The 18,339-nt window shown below is 38.6% G+C and overlaps 1 protein-coding gene across 2 annotated transcripts in view; it reads left to right on the top strand.

Annotated features, from left to right (window-relative positions):
- Window positions 1-18,339, top strand: part of AFG1L (AFG1 like ATPase) — a 195,694-nt gene that overhangs the window by 116,132 nt on the left and 61,223 nt on the right. For both annotated transcript variants that reach the window (XM_068985371.1, XM_068985370.1), the window contains exon 8: window positions 9,310-9,392. In XM_068985371.1, the coding sequence (XP_068841472.1) occupies window positions 9,310-9,392 (83 nt within the window). The remainder of the gene's footprint in view (window positions 1-9,309; window positions 9,393-18,339) is intronic.

Here is an 18,339-nt window from a genome sequence, read left to right as displayed (position 1 = left end):
TTGCACAATCATCTTGGAAAACTGGCAGTGTCCTCTAAAGCTGAGTATACTCTTACCCAAACAATAGAAGGGGAAAGACTAGAGATCTCTTCAAGAAAATTAGAGATGCCAAGGGAACATTTCATGCAAAGATGTGCACAATAAAGGACAGAAATGGTATGGACCGAGCAGAAGCAGAAGATATTAAGAAGAGGTGGCAAGAATACACAGAAGAACTATACAAAAAAGATCTTCATGACCCAGATAACCACCATGGTGTAATCACTTACCTAGAGCCAGACATCCCGGAATGCGAAGTCAAAGGGGGCCTTATGAAGCATCACTACGAACAAAGCTAGTGGAGGTGATAGAATTCCACTTGAGCTATTTCAAATCCTAAAAGAGGATGCTGTGAAAGTGCTGCATCCACCATGCCAACAAATTTGGAGAAAACAGCAGTAGCCACAGGACTGGAAAAGGTCAGTTTTCATTCCAATCCCAAAGAAAGGCAGCCAAAGAATGTTCAAACTACCACACAGTTGCACTCATCTCACACACTAGCAAAGTAATGGTCAAAATTCTCGCAGCCAGGCTTCAACAGTACATGAACTGTGAACTTCCAAATGTTCAAGCTAGTTTTAGAAAAGGCAGAGGAACCAGAGATCAAATTGCCAACATCCATTGGATCATCGAAAAAGCAAGAGAATTCCAGAAAAACATCTACTTCGGCTTTATCAACTACACCAAAGCCTTGGACTGTGTGGATCACAAAAAACTGGAAAATTCTTCAAGAGATGAGAATACCAGATCACCTGACATGCCTCCTGAGAAATCTGTGTGGAGGTCAGGAAGCAACAGTTAAAACTAGACATGAAACAATGGACTGGTTCCAAGTTGGGAAAGGAGTACGTCAAGGCTGTATATTGTCACCCTGCTTATTTAACTTCTATGCAGAGTACATCATGTGAAATGCCAGGCTGAATGAAGCACAAACTGGAATAAAGATTGCCAGGAGGAATATCAATAACCTCAGATATGCAGATGACACCACCCTTATGGCAGAAAGCGAAGAAGAACTAAAGAGCCTCTTGAAAGTGAAAGTGGAGAGTGAAAAAGTTGGCTTAAAGCTCAACGTTCAGAAAACTAAGATCATGGCATCTGGTCCCATCACTTCATGGGAAATAGATGGGGAGACAGTGGAAACAGTGTCAGACTTTATTTTGGGGGGCTCCAAAATCACTGCAGATGATGACTGCAGCCATGAAATTGAAAGATGCTTGCTTCTTGGAAGAAAAGCTATGACCCACCTAGACAGCATATTAAAAAGCAGAGACATTACTTTGCCAGCAAAGGTCCATCTAGTCAAAGCTATGGTTTTTCCAGTAGTCATGTATGGATGTGAGAGTTGGACCGTAAAGAAAGGTGAGTGCCGAAGAATTGATGCTTTTGAACTGTGGTGTTGGAGAAGACTCTTGAGAGTCCCTTGGACTGCACGGAGATCCAACCAGTCCATCCTAAAGGAAATCAGTCCTGAGTATTCATTGGAAGGACTTGATACTGAAGCTGAAACTCCAATACTTTGGCTACCTGATGCGAAGAACTCATATGACAAGACCTGATGCTGGGAAAGACTGAAGGCAGGAGGAGAAGGGGACGACAGAGGATAAGATAGTTGGATGGCATTACCAACTTGATGGACATGAGTTTGAGTAAGCTTTGGGAGTTGGTGATGGACAGGGAGGCCTGGCATGCTGCAGTCCATGGGGTTGCAAAGAGTCAGACACAGCTGAGTGACTGAACTGAATTGAACTGATGATCAAGTAGTTAACTCTTTGAGTAGTATATATCCAGCAAGAGCATGTATGCATATGTACTAAAAATCACGTGCAGGAATGTTTGTGGCTGCATTATTTGAAAGAGCTGGTAACTAGAAACAGCCCAAATGTCCATCAACAGTAGAATGAATCAATAAATCATGACATATTCACATTGTGGGTATGATACAACAATCAATAAACTACAACTACACGAAACATATAGAGGAATAAATCTTGTAAACCGTAAAATAGCCCAGTCACAAAAGAGTGCATATTGAATACTGTATAATTTCACTTTTATATAAAGCTCCAGAAACAGGCAAAATTCTATGATGCTAGAATCAGGATACTGGTTACATTTGGAAAGGTGAAAAAGGATCCTAGGGGGGGCCTCAGAAGTGCTAGTAATGTTCTGATTCTTGATTGAGCTGGATGCTTATTTTTAGATTTTTATATATATTTGTTATACTTAAATTACAAAAGTCTTAAAAGTGTATAGAAGTTTTTGTGTTGAATTTTTATATATCATTGCTTAAGCTTTGAAATGGTAGCACATAAGTATTTTAAATGAGATTGAGGCAGCTATCTTAGAATGTATAGCTGCTTCAGGATATATATTTAGATGTATAGCTGCCTAAAAACATAAATAAAATTTGAAAAGACATCCCCACCCAGTCTCCCACCCTTTTTTTGTACTCTTACTTGTCATTTATTTATGGAATTGTATTTTTAGTAAACAGAATAGTAGGGTATGCAGTATAGCTTTCCAGTATTTAAATATAATAGTTATTTCTCTCATAGAACTTTTAAGGTATCAAAAAGGATTAAGCTTAGAAGTGTGTATAATATGATCCCAATTTCTCTTTCTGTCTATCATCATCTCTGTGTGTAAAGGAAAAACTTGAAGGATATAAGCTATACACATACTTTTTTTCTGAGAAGGTGATAAACTTTCTATTTTTATGTGTTTGATATTTGAGGTTTTTGAAATAAGCATGGGTCACTTTTTGGTTTGAAAAATGTAAACTTTTTAAGAATTAAGCAAAAAGATAGATCTTAGTTATTACAGTATTTTATATTGTAGAACTAGAAAAAGTCTCAACCTTTTTTCCTTTTATGCTTTCTTATTAAAGCTGTGTAAAACTTATCAGTTGAATACTATCAAAAAAAATGCCAATACTTTTCATCTTTAAATCCCCAATTAATGTAATCATTTAGATAAGCATAAAACTTTGATTTATGTGATTGTTTTTTTTTCCTGTTTTCCAAATTTTCTAGTACTTTTATAATAAAAGAGCATTTAACAAACAGAAATCTTTATTATTTCAATTTTTGCTTACAAGGTTAATATATTGTACCTTTAAAGGATTTTTCTTCACAATATTTATTGTTCTTTTGTTCCAACTGGGAAGAAAAGCCAGACTGGAAGCTGTAAGAAGTTATTTTTGTGAGATGCTATTTTTCTAACGGTATTATCCAGAATTGCTAAAAATACACACAATAGATCTTGAAGAAAATGCAAACTCTGGAATACGATCTTTTTAGTTGTATATTTTTCTTTCCAGAGTCAAGGCCTTTGACTCATGAGTATGCTCCCAAGGTGTTAACCTCCTCCCTCCTTTTCCTCCTTGAATTCCCTAATTGCATTTTTAGCTTGTATAATTCTATTTGTCCTCTGTATACATAAATATACAAACCATCTTAAAATAAATTCAGTTTGATGGCTGATTAGTTTTATGCATTTGAATTGGTTGGTGATAAGAGGTCACAGGTCTTGTAAATATCCTTGGGAATTACAAGATTGCTTAGAGATCATACCCTTTTAACTAGATTCATCCTCAACTTGGAAATAGCTTAGTTTTCACTCCCCTCCACTCTCTTAAAAAGTGGTGTGAGGACTGTAACTTAAGTGAATGAAATCAGAAATTTAGAGGTTTATTTTTCTTTAAAAATATAAACTGAGTGTTAGTATTTTTCAGACAATTAAGAGCTAACATCTAAGGGCTTTGGTTACAGTTCTCATGCTGCTGATTAGGTATTCCTTGGTGGTGATTAGTGAATGTACAAATGCAATCATTTGGTAGGGCTTAATCACTCATATGAGAGAGAAGTTAGTCACCTAGAAGGAAAAACTGAAACTTGTGTAACTTTCATTAGCCTTATTTTTTTAATAGCAAAAAACAAAAGAACAATATTTGACTAAATTAGGAATATTGAGTAATATAAGATAAATTGTTGTTTAAAAGAAATAGAGAACCTGAGGGGATACACTTAAATGAAGATGCTGGTCCACTATGTAGTATATTGTCTGTAGTACAGGTAGATTAGGAATAGTTGACCTTTATCAAACCAGGACAGATTTCCCTCATAGAGACAGAGAAAGAAGTGTACCTGAACAAGTGCATCTCCTTCTTTCTTTGTACTGGGGAGTTGAAACCCAAAATTATAACAGGTTTACTACATTACTCAGATTGAGAAGAAGAGAAATGTATGGCTATACCTTGTTTTTTTTTTTACAGGTCATCAGAGGCAAGGGGAGAGTGAAATGCATGTATTTGGGCAATGCTGTATTTCTTTCTGGTGAGATGGGTTAAGGGCATGAGTCTTCAGGGTGGTTTAGAACCACTTGGAATGATGAGCTAGGGATGTATGGGTGGCTGCTTAGGCCAAGCATTGCACGGTGCTTGTCACTGTTAGGTTCAGAGGTGATTCTTCAAACGTGTAGTTCAAAAGCTTAGCTTTGTAGGCTCTCTATAGGCCTGGCCTTTTATTGGGGATTATTCTAACCTGATTCAGTTCAGTTCAGTTCAGTTGCTCAGTTATGTCTGACTCTTTGTGACCCCATGGACTGCAGCATGCCAGGCTTCCCTGTCCATCACCAACTCCTGGAGCTTGCTCAAACGCATGTCCATCGAGTCGGTGATACCATCCAACCATCTCATCCTCTATTGTCCCCTGCTCCTCTTGCCTTCAATCTTTCCCAGCATCAGGGTCTTTTCCAATGAGCCATTTCTTCGAATCAGGTGGCCAGAGTATTGGAGCTTCAGCTTCAGCATCTGTCCTTCCAATGAATATTCAGGGTTGATTTCCTTTAGGATGGACTGGTTGGATCTCCTTGCAGTCCAAGGGACTCTCAAGAGTCTTCTCCAACACCACAGTTCAAAAGCATCAATTCTTCGGCACTCACTTTTCTTTATGGTCCAACTCTCACATCCATACATGACTACTGGAAAAACCATAGCTTTGACTAGATGGACCTTTGTTGGCAAAGTAATATCTTTGCTTTTTAATATGCTGTCTAGGTTAGTCATAGCTTTTCTTCCAAGGAGCAAGGATCTTTTAATTTCATGGCTGCAGTCACCATCTGCAGTGATTTTGGAACCCAAGAAAATAAAGTCTGTAGTTGTTTCCATTGTTTCCTCATCTATTAGCCATGATCTGATAGGACCAGATGCCATGATTTTATTTTTTGAATGTTGCATTTTAAGCCAACTTTTTCTCTCTACTCTTTCATCTTCATCAAGGGGCTCTTCAGTTCCTCTTTGCTTTCTGCCACAAGGGTGGTGTCATCTGCATATCTGAGGTTATTGATATTTCTCCCGGCAATCTTGATTCCAGTTTGTGCTTCATTCAGCCCAGTGTTTCTCATGATGTACTCTGCATAGAAGTTAAATAAGCAGGGTGACAATATACAGCCTTGACATATTCCTTTCCCTATTTGGAACCAGTCAGTTGTTCCATGTCTGGTTCTTAACTGTTGCTTCTTGTCCTGCATACAGATTTCTCAGGAGGCAGGTCAGGTGGTCTGGTATTCCCATCTCTTCAAGAATTTTCCACAGTTTTTTGTGATCCACACAGTCAAAGGCTTTGGTGTAGTGAAAAAAGCAGAAGTAGATATTTTTCTAGAACTCTCTTGCTTTTTCTATGACTCAACAGATGTTGGCAATTTGATCTCTGGTTCCTCTGCCTTTTGTAAATCCAGCTTGAACATCTGGAAGTTCTTGGTTCAAATACTGTTGCAACCTGGCTTGGATAATTTTGAGCATTACTTTGCTAGCGTGTGAAGAGTGCAATTGTGTGGTAGTTTGAACATTCTTTGGCATTGCCTTTCTTTGCGATTGGAATGAAAACTGACCTTTTCCAGTCCTGTGGCTACTGCTGAGTTTTCCAAATTTGCTGGCATGTTGGGTGCAGCACTTTCACAGCATCCTCTTTTAGGATTTGAAATAGCTCAAATGGAATTCTGTCACCTCCACTAGCTTTGTTCGTAGTGATGCTTCATAAGGCCCCCTTTGACTTCGCATTCCAGGATATCTGGCTCTAGGTGAGTGATCACACCATGGTGGTTATCTGGGTCATGAAGATCTTTTTTGTATAGTTCTGTGTTTTCTTGCTCCCTCTTCTTAATATCTTCTGCTTCTGTTAGGTCCATACTGTTTCTGTCCTTTTTTGAGCCCTTCTTTGCATGAAATGTTCCCTTGGCATCTCTAATTTTCTTGAAACGATCTCTAGTCTTCCCCATTCTATTGTTTTCCTCTATTTCTTTGTATTGATCACTTAGGAAAGCTTTCTTTTCTCTCCTTGCTTTTCAAAGGAACTGTGCATTCAGATGGGTGTATCTTTCCTTTTCTCCTTTTCGTTTTGCTTCTCTTCTTTTCTCAGCTATTTGTTAAGTCCTCCTCAGACAACCATTTTTTTGCATTTCTTTTTGTTGGGGATGGTCTTAATCACTGCCTCCTGTACAGTGTCATGCACCTCTAACCATAGTTCTTCAGGCACTCTATCTATCAGATCTAATCCTCTGAATCTGTTTGTCACTTCCACTGTATAATCGTTAGGGATTTGATTTAGGTCATACCTGAATGGTTTCTTCATTTGAAGTATGAATTTTGCAATAAAGAGTTCATGATTTGAGCCATGGTTAGCTCCAGGTCTTGTTTTTGCTGATTGTATAAAGCTTCTCCATCTTCCTCTGCAAAGATTATCATCAATCTGATTTCAGTACTGACCCATCTGGTGATGTCCATGTGTAGAGTCGTCTCTTGTGTTGTTAGAAGAGAGTGTTTATGACCAGTGTGTTCTCTTGGCAAAACTCTGTTAGCCTTGGCCCTGCTTCATTTTGTACTCCAAGGCCAAACTTGCCTGTTACTCATTGACTCCCTACTTTTGCATTCCAGTCCCCTATGATGAAAAGGACATCTTTTGTTGGTGTTAGTTGTAGAAGGTCTTGCATGGAACCATTCAACTTCAGCTTCTTCAGCATTAGTGGTTGGGACATAGACTTGGATTACTGTGATATTGAATGGTTTACCTTGGAAATGAACAAAGATAAGATCATTCTGTCATTTTTTAGATTGCACCCAAGTACTGCATTTCGGACTTTTTTGTTGAGTATGAGGGCTACTCCATTTCTTCTAAGGGACTGTTGCCCACAGAAGTAGGTATAATGGTCATCTGAATTAAATCTGCCCATTCCAGTCCATTTTAGTTCACTGATTCTTAAAATGTTGATGTTCACTCTTGCCATCTCCTGTTTGACCATTTCCAGTTTACCTTGCTTCAAGGTAAATTGAATCAAAGTAAACTTGATTCACAATTGCTATATGTAAAAATCAAAATGCCATAGCTTTTCGACCCATCCAGGCCAGATTTCAGGGCCTTCTCTCCGAGGGTGACCAACTATCCCAGTGTGCCCATGACTTTTGTGGTGTTAGCACTGAAAATGTTGCTTCAAGAAAAAAACCCCTCAATCTTGGGGAAACTTCTCAGTCTCAGATGGATGGTTGATCAGCCTAACTTACTTCCCGGAGCCCCTTAGCCGCTGTCCCGTGGGAGGAGGGGAAATGCATTCTCACTGCCACCATGGACAGCCTACCCCCTGTAGTGCAGATGATGAGCAGTGCGTGCAGAGCAGTACATTCTAGGATGTTTCAGGGAGCAGGAATGTTGCTGCCTCCCAAGTGTGCCCAGATGGTGCTCTTCTGACTTACTTATTGCTGCATAATAAATGACTGCAAAATTTAAGGCTTAAAATAATATTTTATCATCCTCCTGATTTCTGTGTTTCTTGGATTTGAGAAAAGCTCAGCTGACAATTCTGGCTCCCTCACTACATTAGCAGCTACAATTGGAACAGCTAGGGACTGGTCAGACAGCTCTTGTCTTCATTTCATCTTAAGGCCTCTCTGTACAGGCTAAACTTCAAGCTCTCCTAGTTGCCTCCAGGCAAGTGGCTCTTACCTGACAGTTTAGGGTGCCAGAGCAAGTGTTCTGGCCAACAAGTAGGAAGCTGCCTCAGATGTCACATCAGGTATTATTGCACAGCATCATTTTCACCATAGCCACAGGATTCAGGTGAGGTGCATAGACTTCTTGATGATTAGAAGGTCTGTTGGGATGGAGATATTACTGCAGCCATCTTTGGAAAATATAATCTAGCAAAATTACCTTAGTTGTTAGAAGATTTGTTGGGATGGAGACATTATTGCACCTATCTTTGGAAAATATAATCTGCCACAGTTACCTTAGCTTCCAAATGCAGTTTTACATTAGTAAAAGTAGTGAAGTTGTCAAAATATTATTTTTCCTCCTCAATTTTTGTAATGCAATTTTTATTTTGAATGAAAACAAAAAGGTCAGACTGTAAATGTTTCTTGAATTATTCTGAAAACCCTTTACCATGTTCTACTAGAATGAGTAAATATATGTATGTGTGTGTGTGTATTACATGTATGTATGTGTGTGAATCTCTCACTCTTTATATATATATATATATTCCAGAAAAAGTCAGCTGACCTGTATAGGTGTAGCAAAAGTTCATTTGCTTCCATAGTAAGAATTTTAGGGTGTATATGTGATGTATGGCAGTTTCCATACACACATGCACCCCAGAGGCTAGAAAGGAAAGAGTAATTGTGAGGAGACAACAAAAGTAGGGGCTTAGGATCACTTCAGGTTGAAGAAGGGGTCCACAGCAGGCTAGAACTCTGAAGACATGGGTGGCTGGAGAGGGAGCTGAGGAACAAGGGCAGTGACTATCATTTAGAAGTGAAGGGCAGGTATATGTGTAACATCCCTTTGGTATCATCATTCAGTTTGAAATGTGGCTACTAATGTTGTGATGCAGCTTTCTTAGACTGTCTGACTCCCATTGTGGTCCTTAAGATCTGTGAGTCATTCTTTCTGGTAGCCTCCAGCTTCTCACTTCAGAGTAATGGAAACTGGAATTTTAAAAAATCCAATGCAGTTATTTGGGGAATTTGCTGCCAGTGCAGTTTTAGCAAAGTTTCAGGAAAGCATGCTACAAATCTGAATTTTATTAAACTGACATTTTTTGGTTTGATATGTGTTTTATATTGCAACATTTACGATTCTTACATGAGTTCTATTGTTTTATTCTAAACATTATTTTATAGAGGAAAATTTCAAAAATTAAAAAAAATGGGATAGCAGAAAGATTATAATTCTAAGCAACCATTTGTTTAAGAAGATATTTTATGTGTTTGAATTGTAGGAATACTGTAATACGGTCCAGCTAGATTCTGGGATAGATTATCGGAAAAGGGAACTTCCTGCTGCAGGAAAACTCTACTACCTGTAAGTATTTTTTTTAATTTTAATGTTCTTAAGTTTAATACCAAATAATTTATCAGGAAAAGATGAGAAAAATAAGCAGGGTAATTATTAGAATGTGAAAGGCTAATTCTGAAGCCTGTGATTTTTCAAATACAAAATGTTGTAATGTTAACTTCTTTAAACTGTGTTTTTTGCCATCCACATTTGCATGATTTATAATGTGTGATTGGAGGAAACCCTAATTAGTTTTTTAGGGAGGAGTGATGACAGATGGTTAGAAAGTAATGAGTATCCTCTTATAAGAAACTCTAGTATTAAGAGAATATCTTTATTGTGCTAAAGTAATTAATTATTTGTGGACATCTTCTGACAAATGTGTCATTTCTGTTCCCTGAAAATTGTGTTTTATTTTGTCAGACAATCTGTTTGTATTTATCACTGTTGATTGACTTCCATACATAACTATGTAAAATATATATACACAAGTACAACTGGATATATTTTGTCTTCTAGAAGCTCATTCTCCCAAGTAGGAGCAATTTATAATAATAGATGTAGTCAGCTTGTATAGTTAATGCTGAAAACAAATATAGTTTGTTTTAAAATGTCACTTGTGAGAACCTGAAAAGGAAAAAATTGCTTTACCAATGCAAAGAGTGTTTAGCATATGCTGCTGATGTTGGACACATAGTGGGTTCTCAGTAAATAGATCTGTCTTAAGGGCTAATTGTGATTTAACTCAAAGGCATGTTTCTGCTAATTTAAATTTTGATGACAACGTGGATATGAGAGGTTCAGAAAAGTTCTTGTCTATGCCACCTTGTAAGCAGAAGTACTTTACTGTTTTTGAAGCAGAAATTAGCTAGAAAAATCACATAATTAAAATTGCATACTTTACAGTGTACCAAGGGGACTATTTCAGTTTATTATTCAGATTCTGATGATTATTATAGGAGGTTCTTCATCTGCCCTTAAGTACTTTGTCTTTAAAGTACTTTATAATTTTGAAAAATTCTTAGAGCACTTTTTTTCTGCTTTAACTAGGACTTTTTCCTCTCCATTTCTTTTATCTTTGGGCTTTCCTGTCTTGTATTTTTCTGACCTTCACAAGATTTCCCTGAAGCTTTGCTACCTATTTCTTGATATGCCAGATGTATGGTACTTAGAAATTAATTTATTACTATTCCTTTTATTTCTTCAACAAATCCTTGTTCCCTGTTTTCCCACAAAATATATTCTTATGTCAAATAATTAAAACATTTTCCTAAAAGGAAATCCCTTCACTAAAGATAGTTGTCTAAGTCATGAAATATGTTTCTTGGTCCTTGAGAGGTCTCAGTGGAATTTACAGGAGGTGGAAAGTCTGCTTTTGCTTCAGCAGAGCCTCTTTTTCTCTGAGCTACCCTGTGTTGTCTCTTCCTCTTCCTGATGAAAGTAATGTAATTCTAACACATCGGAATTCAGGTTTGTACTTTAAACATGTACTGGAAGAAGTCAGAATCTAACAACATCCAAGAGTCCAGAAAACGAGAATGTACAAAGGCTACCGTGAAACTCTGGAATAGCTTCCTTAAAAATATATAAATTCTTTAATCCTCAAAAAAAGTAGATTTATTTATGAATTTAACATCAAAAGAGCTTTACTACAGTCTGATAATCAAGAATAGACAGCCTGGGGGCACACCTCAGAGGGAAGGCAGATATGTGTGCCAGAGAAGAGTTAGGAATTAAAGTCATCTCAGAAGTGGGAAAATAAAGATACCCAGATGGGATGATAGGGTTTTCATTTATATTGTTGCACAGGAGCCTTTGGGTAGAACTTCTTTCATGAGAGAGTAAAAGAAAAGTTCCTGGGATCATGTTAACATTTCTGATTTAATTAGGTTTCATTTTATCTTGTTCCTGCAGGAAAATTTATTAATTTCCCCTCTATGACAGATTTTAATATGTGATGTTATTTATTGCCCTTTTATGACAGGAAACACCACTGCTGAGGGGTCCATAGGATGCTGCCCCTGACCATTTTGCTGTTAGTTCTGTGAAGGGTTTAGTTTTCCTGAAGAGAGGGATCAGATCACGTTAGACTCACCCTCCTTCTCTGTCTCTTTTCCTCAGGATCTGAGTAGTACAGGTTCTTTTTTTCTGACTAAATCTGTTGAAGAAAGTTCCTGTTCAAACACTGTATCTCTACCATGCTCACATGCAAACACCCTGCCCCCAGCATGGAAGCCATGGCCTCAGTGGAATATTTTAAACTGAACTAAAAAGGGTAGAGGCAGGTGTTGGGATTTGATTTTGGATTTGATTTTGCCCTACTTACGAAGTAATAGCTTTGCCTGTATTGTTTCATGGATGCTGGCAGAAGACACAAGAAACCTGTGTCAGAGACAAAGGATTTTATTACTCTAGGCACAGATAGCATGTTGAGTCAGTTCCCTTCTCGCTTCCTAGTCCCATTAGGGAGGAGAAGAGGAGTTTTGCTGAGGGCCCAGATGGATGCCTGCACATGCAGTGAGTTGTGTTACAGGAGAGGGACTCTGAGTTTTGGGAATGAACCACTTTATAGCCAGAAGTAAGCAAGACTACTTTTTGTTGCAAGGGAGATACTGCCTCATCCCTCAAAGCTTCTTGCTATAAACACACCTTAAGAGATAGTTAAGGCCTTGCATTCTTGGCATACTAAGCAAGCTGTGTGGGTGAGTGGGAGACTCAGGACTGTCTGTCCTCACAGGGGATGTTTACCAGACTTTTAACCTGTATTTATTAAGGAAATAAAATTTCCCTTTATTTCCCTTGATTCCTATCTGCCAAAGTCATCTACCACTTCAAGAAAATTACTTCTGACTACTATTCAGTTATTTAACCTCTGAATTGTTTCAAGACCATTTCAGCTCCATATATATGGAAACTATGATCATATTGAAATGATGAACATTTTATGATACAACTCACGTACCAATGCAGAAGACGTAAGAGACGTGAGTTTGGTCCCTGAGTTGGGAAGATCCCCTGGAGGAGGACGTGGTAACCGACTCCAATATTCCTGCCTGGAGAATTCCATGGACAGAGGAGCCTAGTAGGCTGTGGTCCACAGGGCCGCAAAGAGAAACGACTGAAGCAACTTAGCACAGCACAGCACATGTGTTACAACTTTTCAGGCACAGACCAAATACTCACGTATTTTTACCTGATTAATATAGTACATGTATTCATCCATCTTTTGAACAGTTTTAAGGAGTTTTTTCTTAAATACTTTTACCAATGGAAACTTTATGTCCCAAGTGCTCTTAATTTTCCACTTGGGAAACATCTATTCCAAATAGGAAATTACTTCTAAGAATGTATCTTTGAGGATCATTAAAAAAAAAAGTTTGCTGCTAAAAATACACAGCTTCAAGGTTAGAGCTCTGGTTTAGAAGAAAGGTCTGTGAAAACAAAGACTGGAACTCATCCATGTTAAAACTTCAGTTCAGTTCAGTTCAGTTCAGTTGCTCAGTCGTGTCCGACTCTTTGCGACCCCATGAATCGCAGCACGCCAGGCCTCCCTGTCCATCACCAACTCCTGGAGTTCACTCAAACTGACGTCCATTGAGTCAGTGATGCCATCCAGCCATCTCATCCTGGGTTGTCCCCTTCTCTTCCTGCCCCCAATCCCTCCCCAAATCAGAGTCTTTTCCAATGAGTCAACTCTTCTCATGAGGTGGCCAAAGTACCGGTTTCAGCTTTAGTATCATTCCTTCCACAGAAATCCCAGGGCTGATCTTCAGAATGGACTGGTTGGATCTCCTTGCAGTCCAAGGGACTCTCAAGAGTCTTCTCCAACACCATAGTTCAAAAGCATCAATTCTTCGGCGCTCAGCCTTCTTCACAGTCCAACTCTCACATCCATACATGCACTGGAAAAACCATAGCCTTGACTAGACGGACTTACTCCGTTGCAATTAAAAGCTTCTTGTGTTTGCCTCTGATATTCCCTGCACATGTTCCCCTGCCCTTAGCTGGGACAACCATCGATGAAAATTTAAAGCATTTTCTTAGCTTGAGTGTCACATCTTTTCATCCCTAAAACTGCGACGAGATCTGTCCTCTGCCTGAAAGGTTGCCACCTTCTGGATCAGCAGAATCTCTGGGGCATCTTGGGGCCTTCTCCCCATCCCCCATTATTGCCATTATAGGTGTTTCTGTCACAGACATTGAAATCTGCAGTTTCAGTCTTAGTTTTTCTCACCAGCTATCAACCCAGTCATTTCCTGTTTCATTTCCCACTGAAGAACCTCTGAAATATCTGCAAACAGTAGCAACTTGAAAATTGCTAAGTTAGCTCCCTCCTGTTTAGACTGCGATTTGTTTCATTTCCATGGACTAGACTGCCCAAGGTCCCTGCATTGGGCTCTGTGTGTAACTTCACTGAAACACTTGATCTCTGGTTACCTACAACAAAGTTTTTATAGTTTGATGCTAAACCATGGGCCTGCTGTACTTTCTCCAAAATCTCTCATGAATCTTTTAGAGTCTTTAACATTCAAGTTAGTCTTACTTCTGATGCTAGTGCCTAGTGTCACAGTGGAGCGGTATTGGTATTGAAGAGAAGATGCCACACATTTAAAGAATATAAAATTTGTTTAGCACCAAAGGTATAGAAACATATCTATATGGAGACAGTTAGGCAAAACAAAAGACAACATAGCATATTCTCATTGAAAGTTTGTTTTTCCAGCCCATGAAGCTGACAGTATAGCCCCCCTGATCAGGATGAGGATCCCGGCAGGTTATGTTTATCATTCTTGGTTGAGTGGTTTAGAGAGACTCTGGCTATGTGCCTGCCTGTTCACCAGGAATTGTGTTTTGTTTAGTCACTCAGTCATGTCCGACTCTATGTGACACTGTGAACTGTAGCCTGCCAGGCTCCTCTATCCATGGGATTCTCCAGACAAGAATACTAGAGTGGGTTTCCATGCCCTTCTCCAGGGGATCTTCCCAACCCAGGGATCGAACCCAGGTCTCCTGCATTGCAGGTGGATTCTTTACCATCTGAGCCACCAGGGAAGCCCATTCACCAGGTACAATGACCAGATATAAATCTTAGGACATGCTTGAATGTTCACTGTCAATCAGGGTGAATCAAAGTTCAGTTTCTCATCCTTAGTTGAGACTAGACTCGGCCTTCCTGAAGTCTGTTCCTCAGAGGGCAGAGGACAGAATTTCTGCCTCTGGCAGTTAGAGAAACTGTCTAGTTTGATGAGGTTTAGGCTGTTGATCTGATCATTTCTTAAGTCTGGGGAAGGGATGAAGACTGTTGGGGACATTTCTGATGTTTACAGATTAAATTTTATTGTTAGCTTTATGGCAAAGAACATATAGGTTTATCTACTTAAGTCATCAACATAGTCATAAACTAAAGTCTGTGTTAGTCCCTTAGTCTGACCCCATGGACTGTACAGCCCGCCAGGCTCTTCTGTCTATGGGATTTTCCAGGCAAGGATACTGGAGTGGGTTGCCGTTTCCTTCTCCAATAAGCTATAGTATTAACAGATAAAATTCAGTGTATGGGATGTGCACGTCCAATACAGTGTATGGGATGTGCTTTAAAGTAATCCAGGGTGGACGAATTGAGAGGAGGTATAGATGAAACAAGAGAGGCCCTGTACTGAGTGTTCCATCATGATTGTTACATCAGGTTTATTATACTACTGTTGTCTTTATGTGTATATATGTGTGAAAATTTCCACAATAAAAAGTTTTTTTTTAAAAAAGGTTCAAATTTTCTCTATTTTTTCTGATTAAGCTAGTGAGAGTTGTATTAATCCATTCATCTTCTCAGAGAAATACCTTTTGTTTTATTGTCTCTATTGCTTAATGTTTTATTGATTTCTTTTCATTTTGTCAGTAATTTCCTTTGCTGTGCAAAAGTTTTTAAGTCTAATTAGGTCCTATTTGTTTGTTTTTACTTCTATTTCCTTTGCTCTAGGAGCTTGATCCAAAAATATATTGCCATGATTTATGTCAGCATGCTTGGGTTATATTTTCTTATAGGAGTTTTATGGCTTCTGGTCTTACATTTAGGTCTTTAATCCATTTTGAGTTTATTTTTATATATGATGTGAGAAACTGCTCTAATTTCATTCTTATACATACTTTGCCTATTTTTAAATTGGATCATTTGTCTTTTTATTATTGAATTTTAAGTGTCTTTATTCTAGATACAAGTCACTTGCCAGATATATGATTTGCAAATATTCTCACATTCTGTTTTTTTTTTTTCTAATTTTCTTGACGGTGTCTTTGAAGTACAAAATTTTAAAATTTTAATTAAGAGCAATGTATTTTTTCTTTTGTTGCTTATGCTTTTGGTGTGTCACATTTGAGAAACTGCTGTCTAATCCAGTGTCACAATAATTTTTACCTATATTTTCTTCCAAGAGTTTTACAGTTTTAGCTCTTATATTTGTGTGTTTGGTTAATTTCAAGTTATTTTTATATGTGGTGTGAACAAGTTATTTTTATACTTTTTATATATTTTTATATGTGGTCTATCTTCTTTCTGTTGCATGGAGATACTCAGTTGCCCTAGTACTGTTGGTTGAAAAGAGTATTCTTGCCCTAGTGAATTGTATTGACCTCCTTTTTGAAAATTGATTGATTGTAAACATACAGGGTTATTTCTGGTCCCTCATTTATATTCCATTGATCTATTTGTCTAACTTTATGTCGATACCACACTATCTTGATTGCCATAACTTTCTTCTAAGTTTTGAAATTAGGAAATGTGAGTCCAACTTTGTTTTGTTGTGTTTTAGAGATTGTTTCAGCTATTCTGAGGCCTTTGAATTTCCATATGAATTTTAGGATCAGCTTGTCAAACTCTGCAAAGAAGCCGTCTGTAACTTTGATAGGAATTGTGTTGAATTTGGAAGTCACAATGGGGATATAACATTAAGTCTTCTGCTCCATGAACCTGTAATGTTTTATTCGTTTCCTAGGGCTGCCATACGAAGTACCCCTAACTGAATATCTTAGAAAGTAGGAATGTATCCTCTCGTTCTGGAGCTTAGACGTCTGAAATCAAAGTGTTGGCAGTTGGGTTCTTTCTGGGCAGTATGAAGGAAAATCTATTCCATGCCTCTGGTGAAGTTCTTGATTTGTAGGTGCATTGCTCTAGTCTCTGCCTCTAGCTTCATATAATATATCCCCTATGTGTGTGTGTTTTCAAATTTCCTCTTTATGTAAGGACACCAGTTAGCACATTAGAGACCACCCTAATCCAGTATGACTGCATCTAAACTTAATTACATTTGCAAAGAGCCTAAATAAGATCACATTCACAGATATTGGGGGCATGCATTGGAGAAGGAAATGGCAACCTACTCCAGTGTTCTTGCCTGGAGAATCCCAGGGACAGCGAAGCCTGGTGGGCTGCCATCTACGGGGTCGCACAGAGTCGGACACAACTGAAGCGACTTAGCAGCAGCAGCAGCAGCAGTGCTTTAACATCTTTTTGAAGGGCACAGTTCAACTTGTAACAGCTATCTTTCCATTAATTTTGGTGGAAGTGTTAGTTGCTCAGTTGTATCTAACTCTTTGTGATCCCATGGACTGGGGCCCACCAGGCTCCTCTTGTCCGTGCAGTTTTCCAGTACTGAAAGAGTACTGGAGTGGGTAGCCATTCCCTTCTCCAGAGGATCTTCCCAGCCTAGGACTGAACCCAGGTCTCCTGCATTGAAGGCATATTCTTCACCATCTGAGCTATCAGGGAAGCCCCTTCTTTAATTCCTTTCAATAATGTTTTAAGTTTTCAGTGAATAAAATTTGCAAATACTTTTATTAAATTTATTCAAAAACATTTTATTCTTTTTGAAACTGGCATAAATGGAATTGTTTTCCTAATTTCATTTTTGGTTTCTTCATTGCTATGGTTTAGGAATGTAATTGATTTTTGCATATTGTTCTTATAGCCTGAAGCCTTGCTAAACTCATTTATTTGTTCTAATATTTTCCAGTAGATTCCTTAGAATTTTCTAAATACAAGATAATGTCACCTGGAAATAGAGAGACAGTTTACTTTTCCCTTTCCAATCTGAATGCCTTTTTATTTATTTTTCTTGATTAAATTTCCTGTCTAGAACCTTCAGTGAAATGTTGAATAGAAGTGGTTCAGTTCAGTTCAGTCGCTCAGTCGTGTCCGACTCTTTGCGACCCCATGAATGGCAGCACGCCAGGCCTCCCTGTCCATCACCAACTCCCGGAGTTCACTCAGATTCACGTCCATCGAGTCAGTGATGCCATCCAGCCATCTCATCCTCTGTCGTCCCCTTCTCCTCCTGCCCCCAATCCCTCCCAGCATCAAAGTCTCTTCCAATGAGTCAACTCTTCACATAGAAGTGGTATATTCTATCATAAAGAGTGGACACCCTTGTCTTATTCCTGAGCTTGAAGGAAAGACTTCAGTATTTCACCATTAATTATGCCGTTAGCTCTGGGTTTTTCACAGATGTCCTTTATTAGATTAAGGACATTCCCTTCTGTTCCTAATTTTTGAGTGTTTTGTCATTAAGCAGAGTTGGATTCTGTCAAATACATTTTCTGTTTCTATTGATATGATCATGTGGTTTTTGTCCATTATCCCACTGATGTGGTATATTTCATTAATTGATTTTTGGATTTTAAATCAACCTTGCATTTCTGGGATAAATCTCACTTGCTTATTTTGTATGTTCTGTGCTTAGTCGTGTCTGACTCTTTGCAACTCCATGGACTGTAGCCCACCAGGCTCCTCTGTCCGTGGGATTCTCCAGGCAAGAATACTGGAGTGGGTGGCCATGCCCTTCTCCAGGGGATCTTCCCAACCCAGGGATCGAACCCAGGTCTCCCACACTGTAGGTGGATTCTTTACCATCTGAGCTACCAGTGAAGCCCCAGTTACGGTGTGTAATCCTTTATATATATTGCTGGATTTAGTTTGCTAGTATTT

This window comes from Capricornis sumatraensis, chromosome 13, assembly GCF_032405125.1.
Source record: "Capricornis sumatraensis isolate serow.1 chromosome 13, serow.2, whole genome shotgun sequence".
In the NCBI taxonomy this organism is placed as follows: Eukaryota; Metazoa; Chordata; class Mammalia; order Artiodactyla; family Bovidae; genus Capricornis; species Capricornis sumatraensis.
Note: the sequence above shows the minus strand (reverse complement) of the source record. Positions and strands in the feature narration are given on the sequence as shown.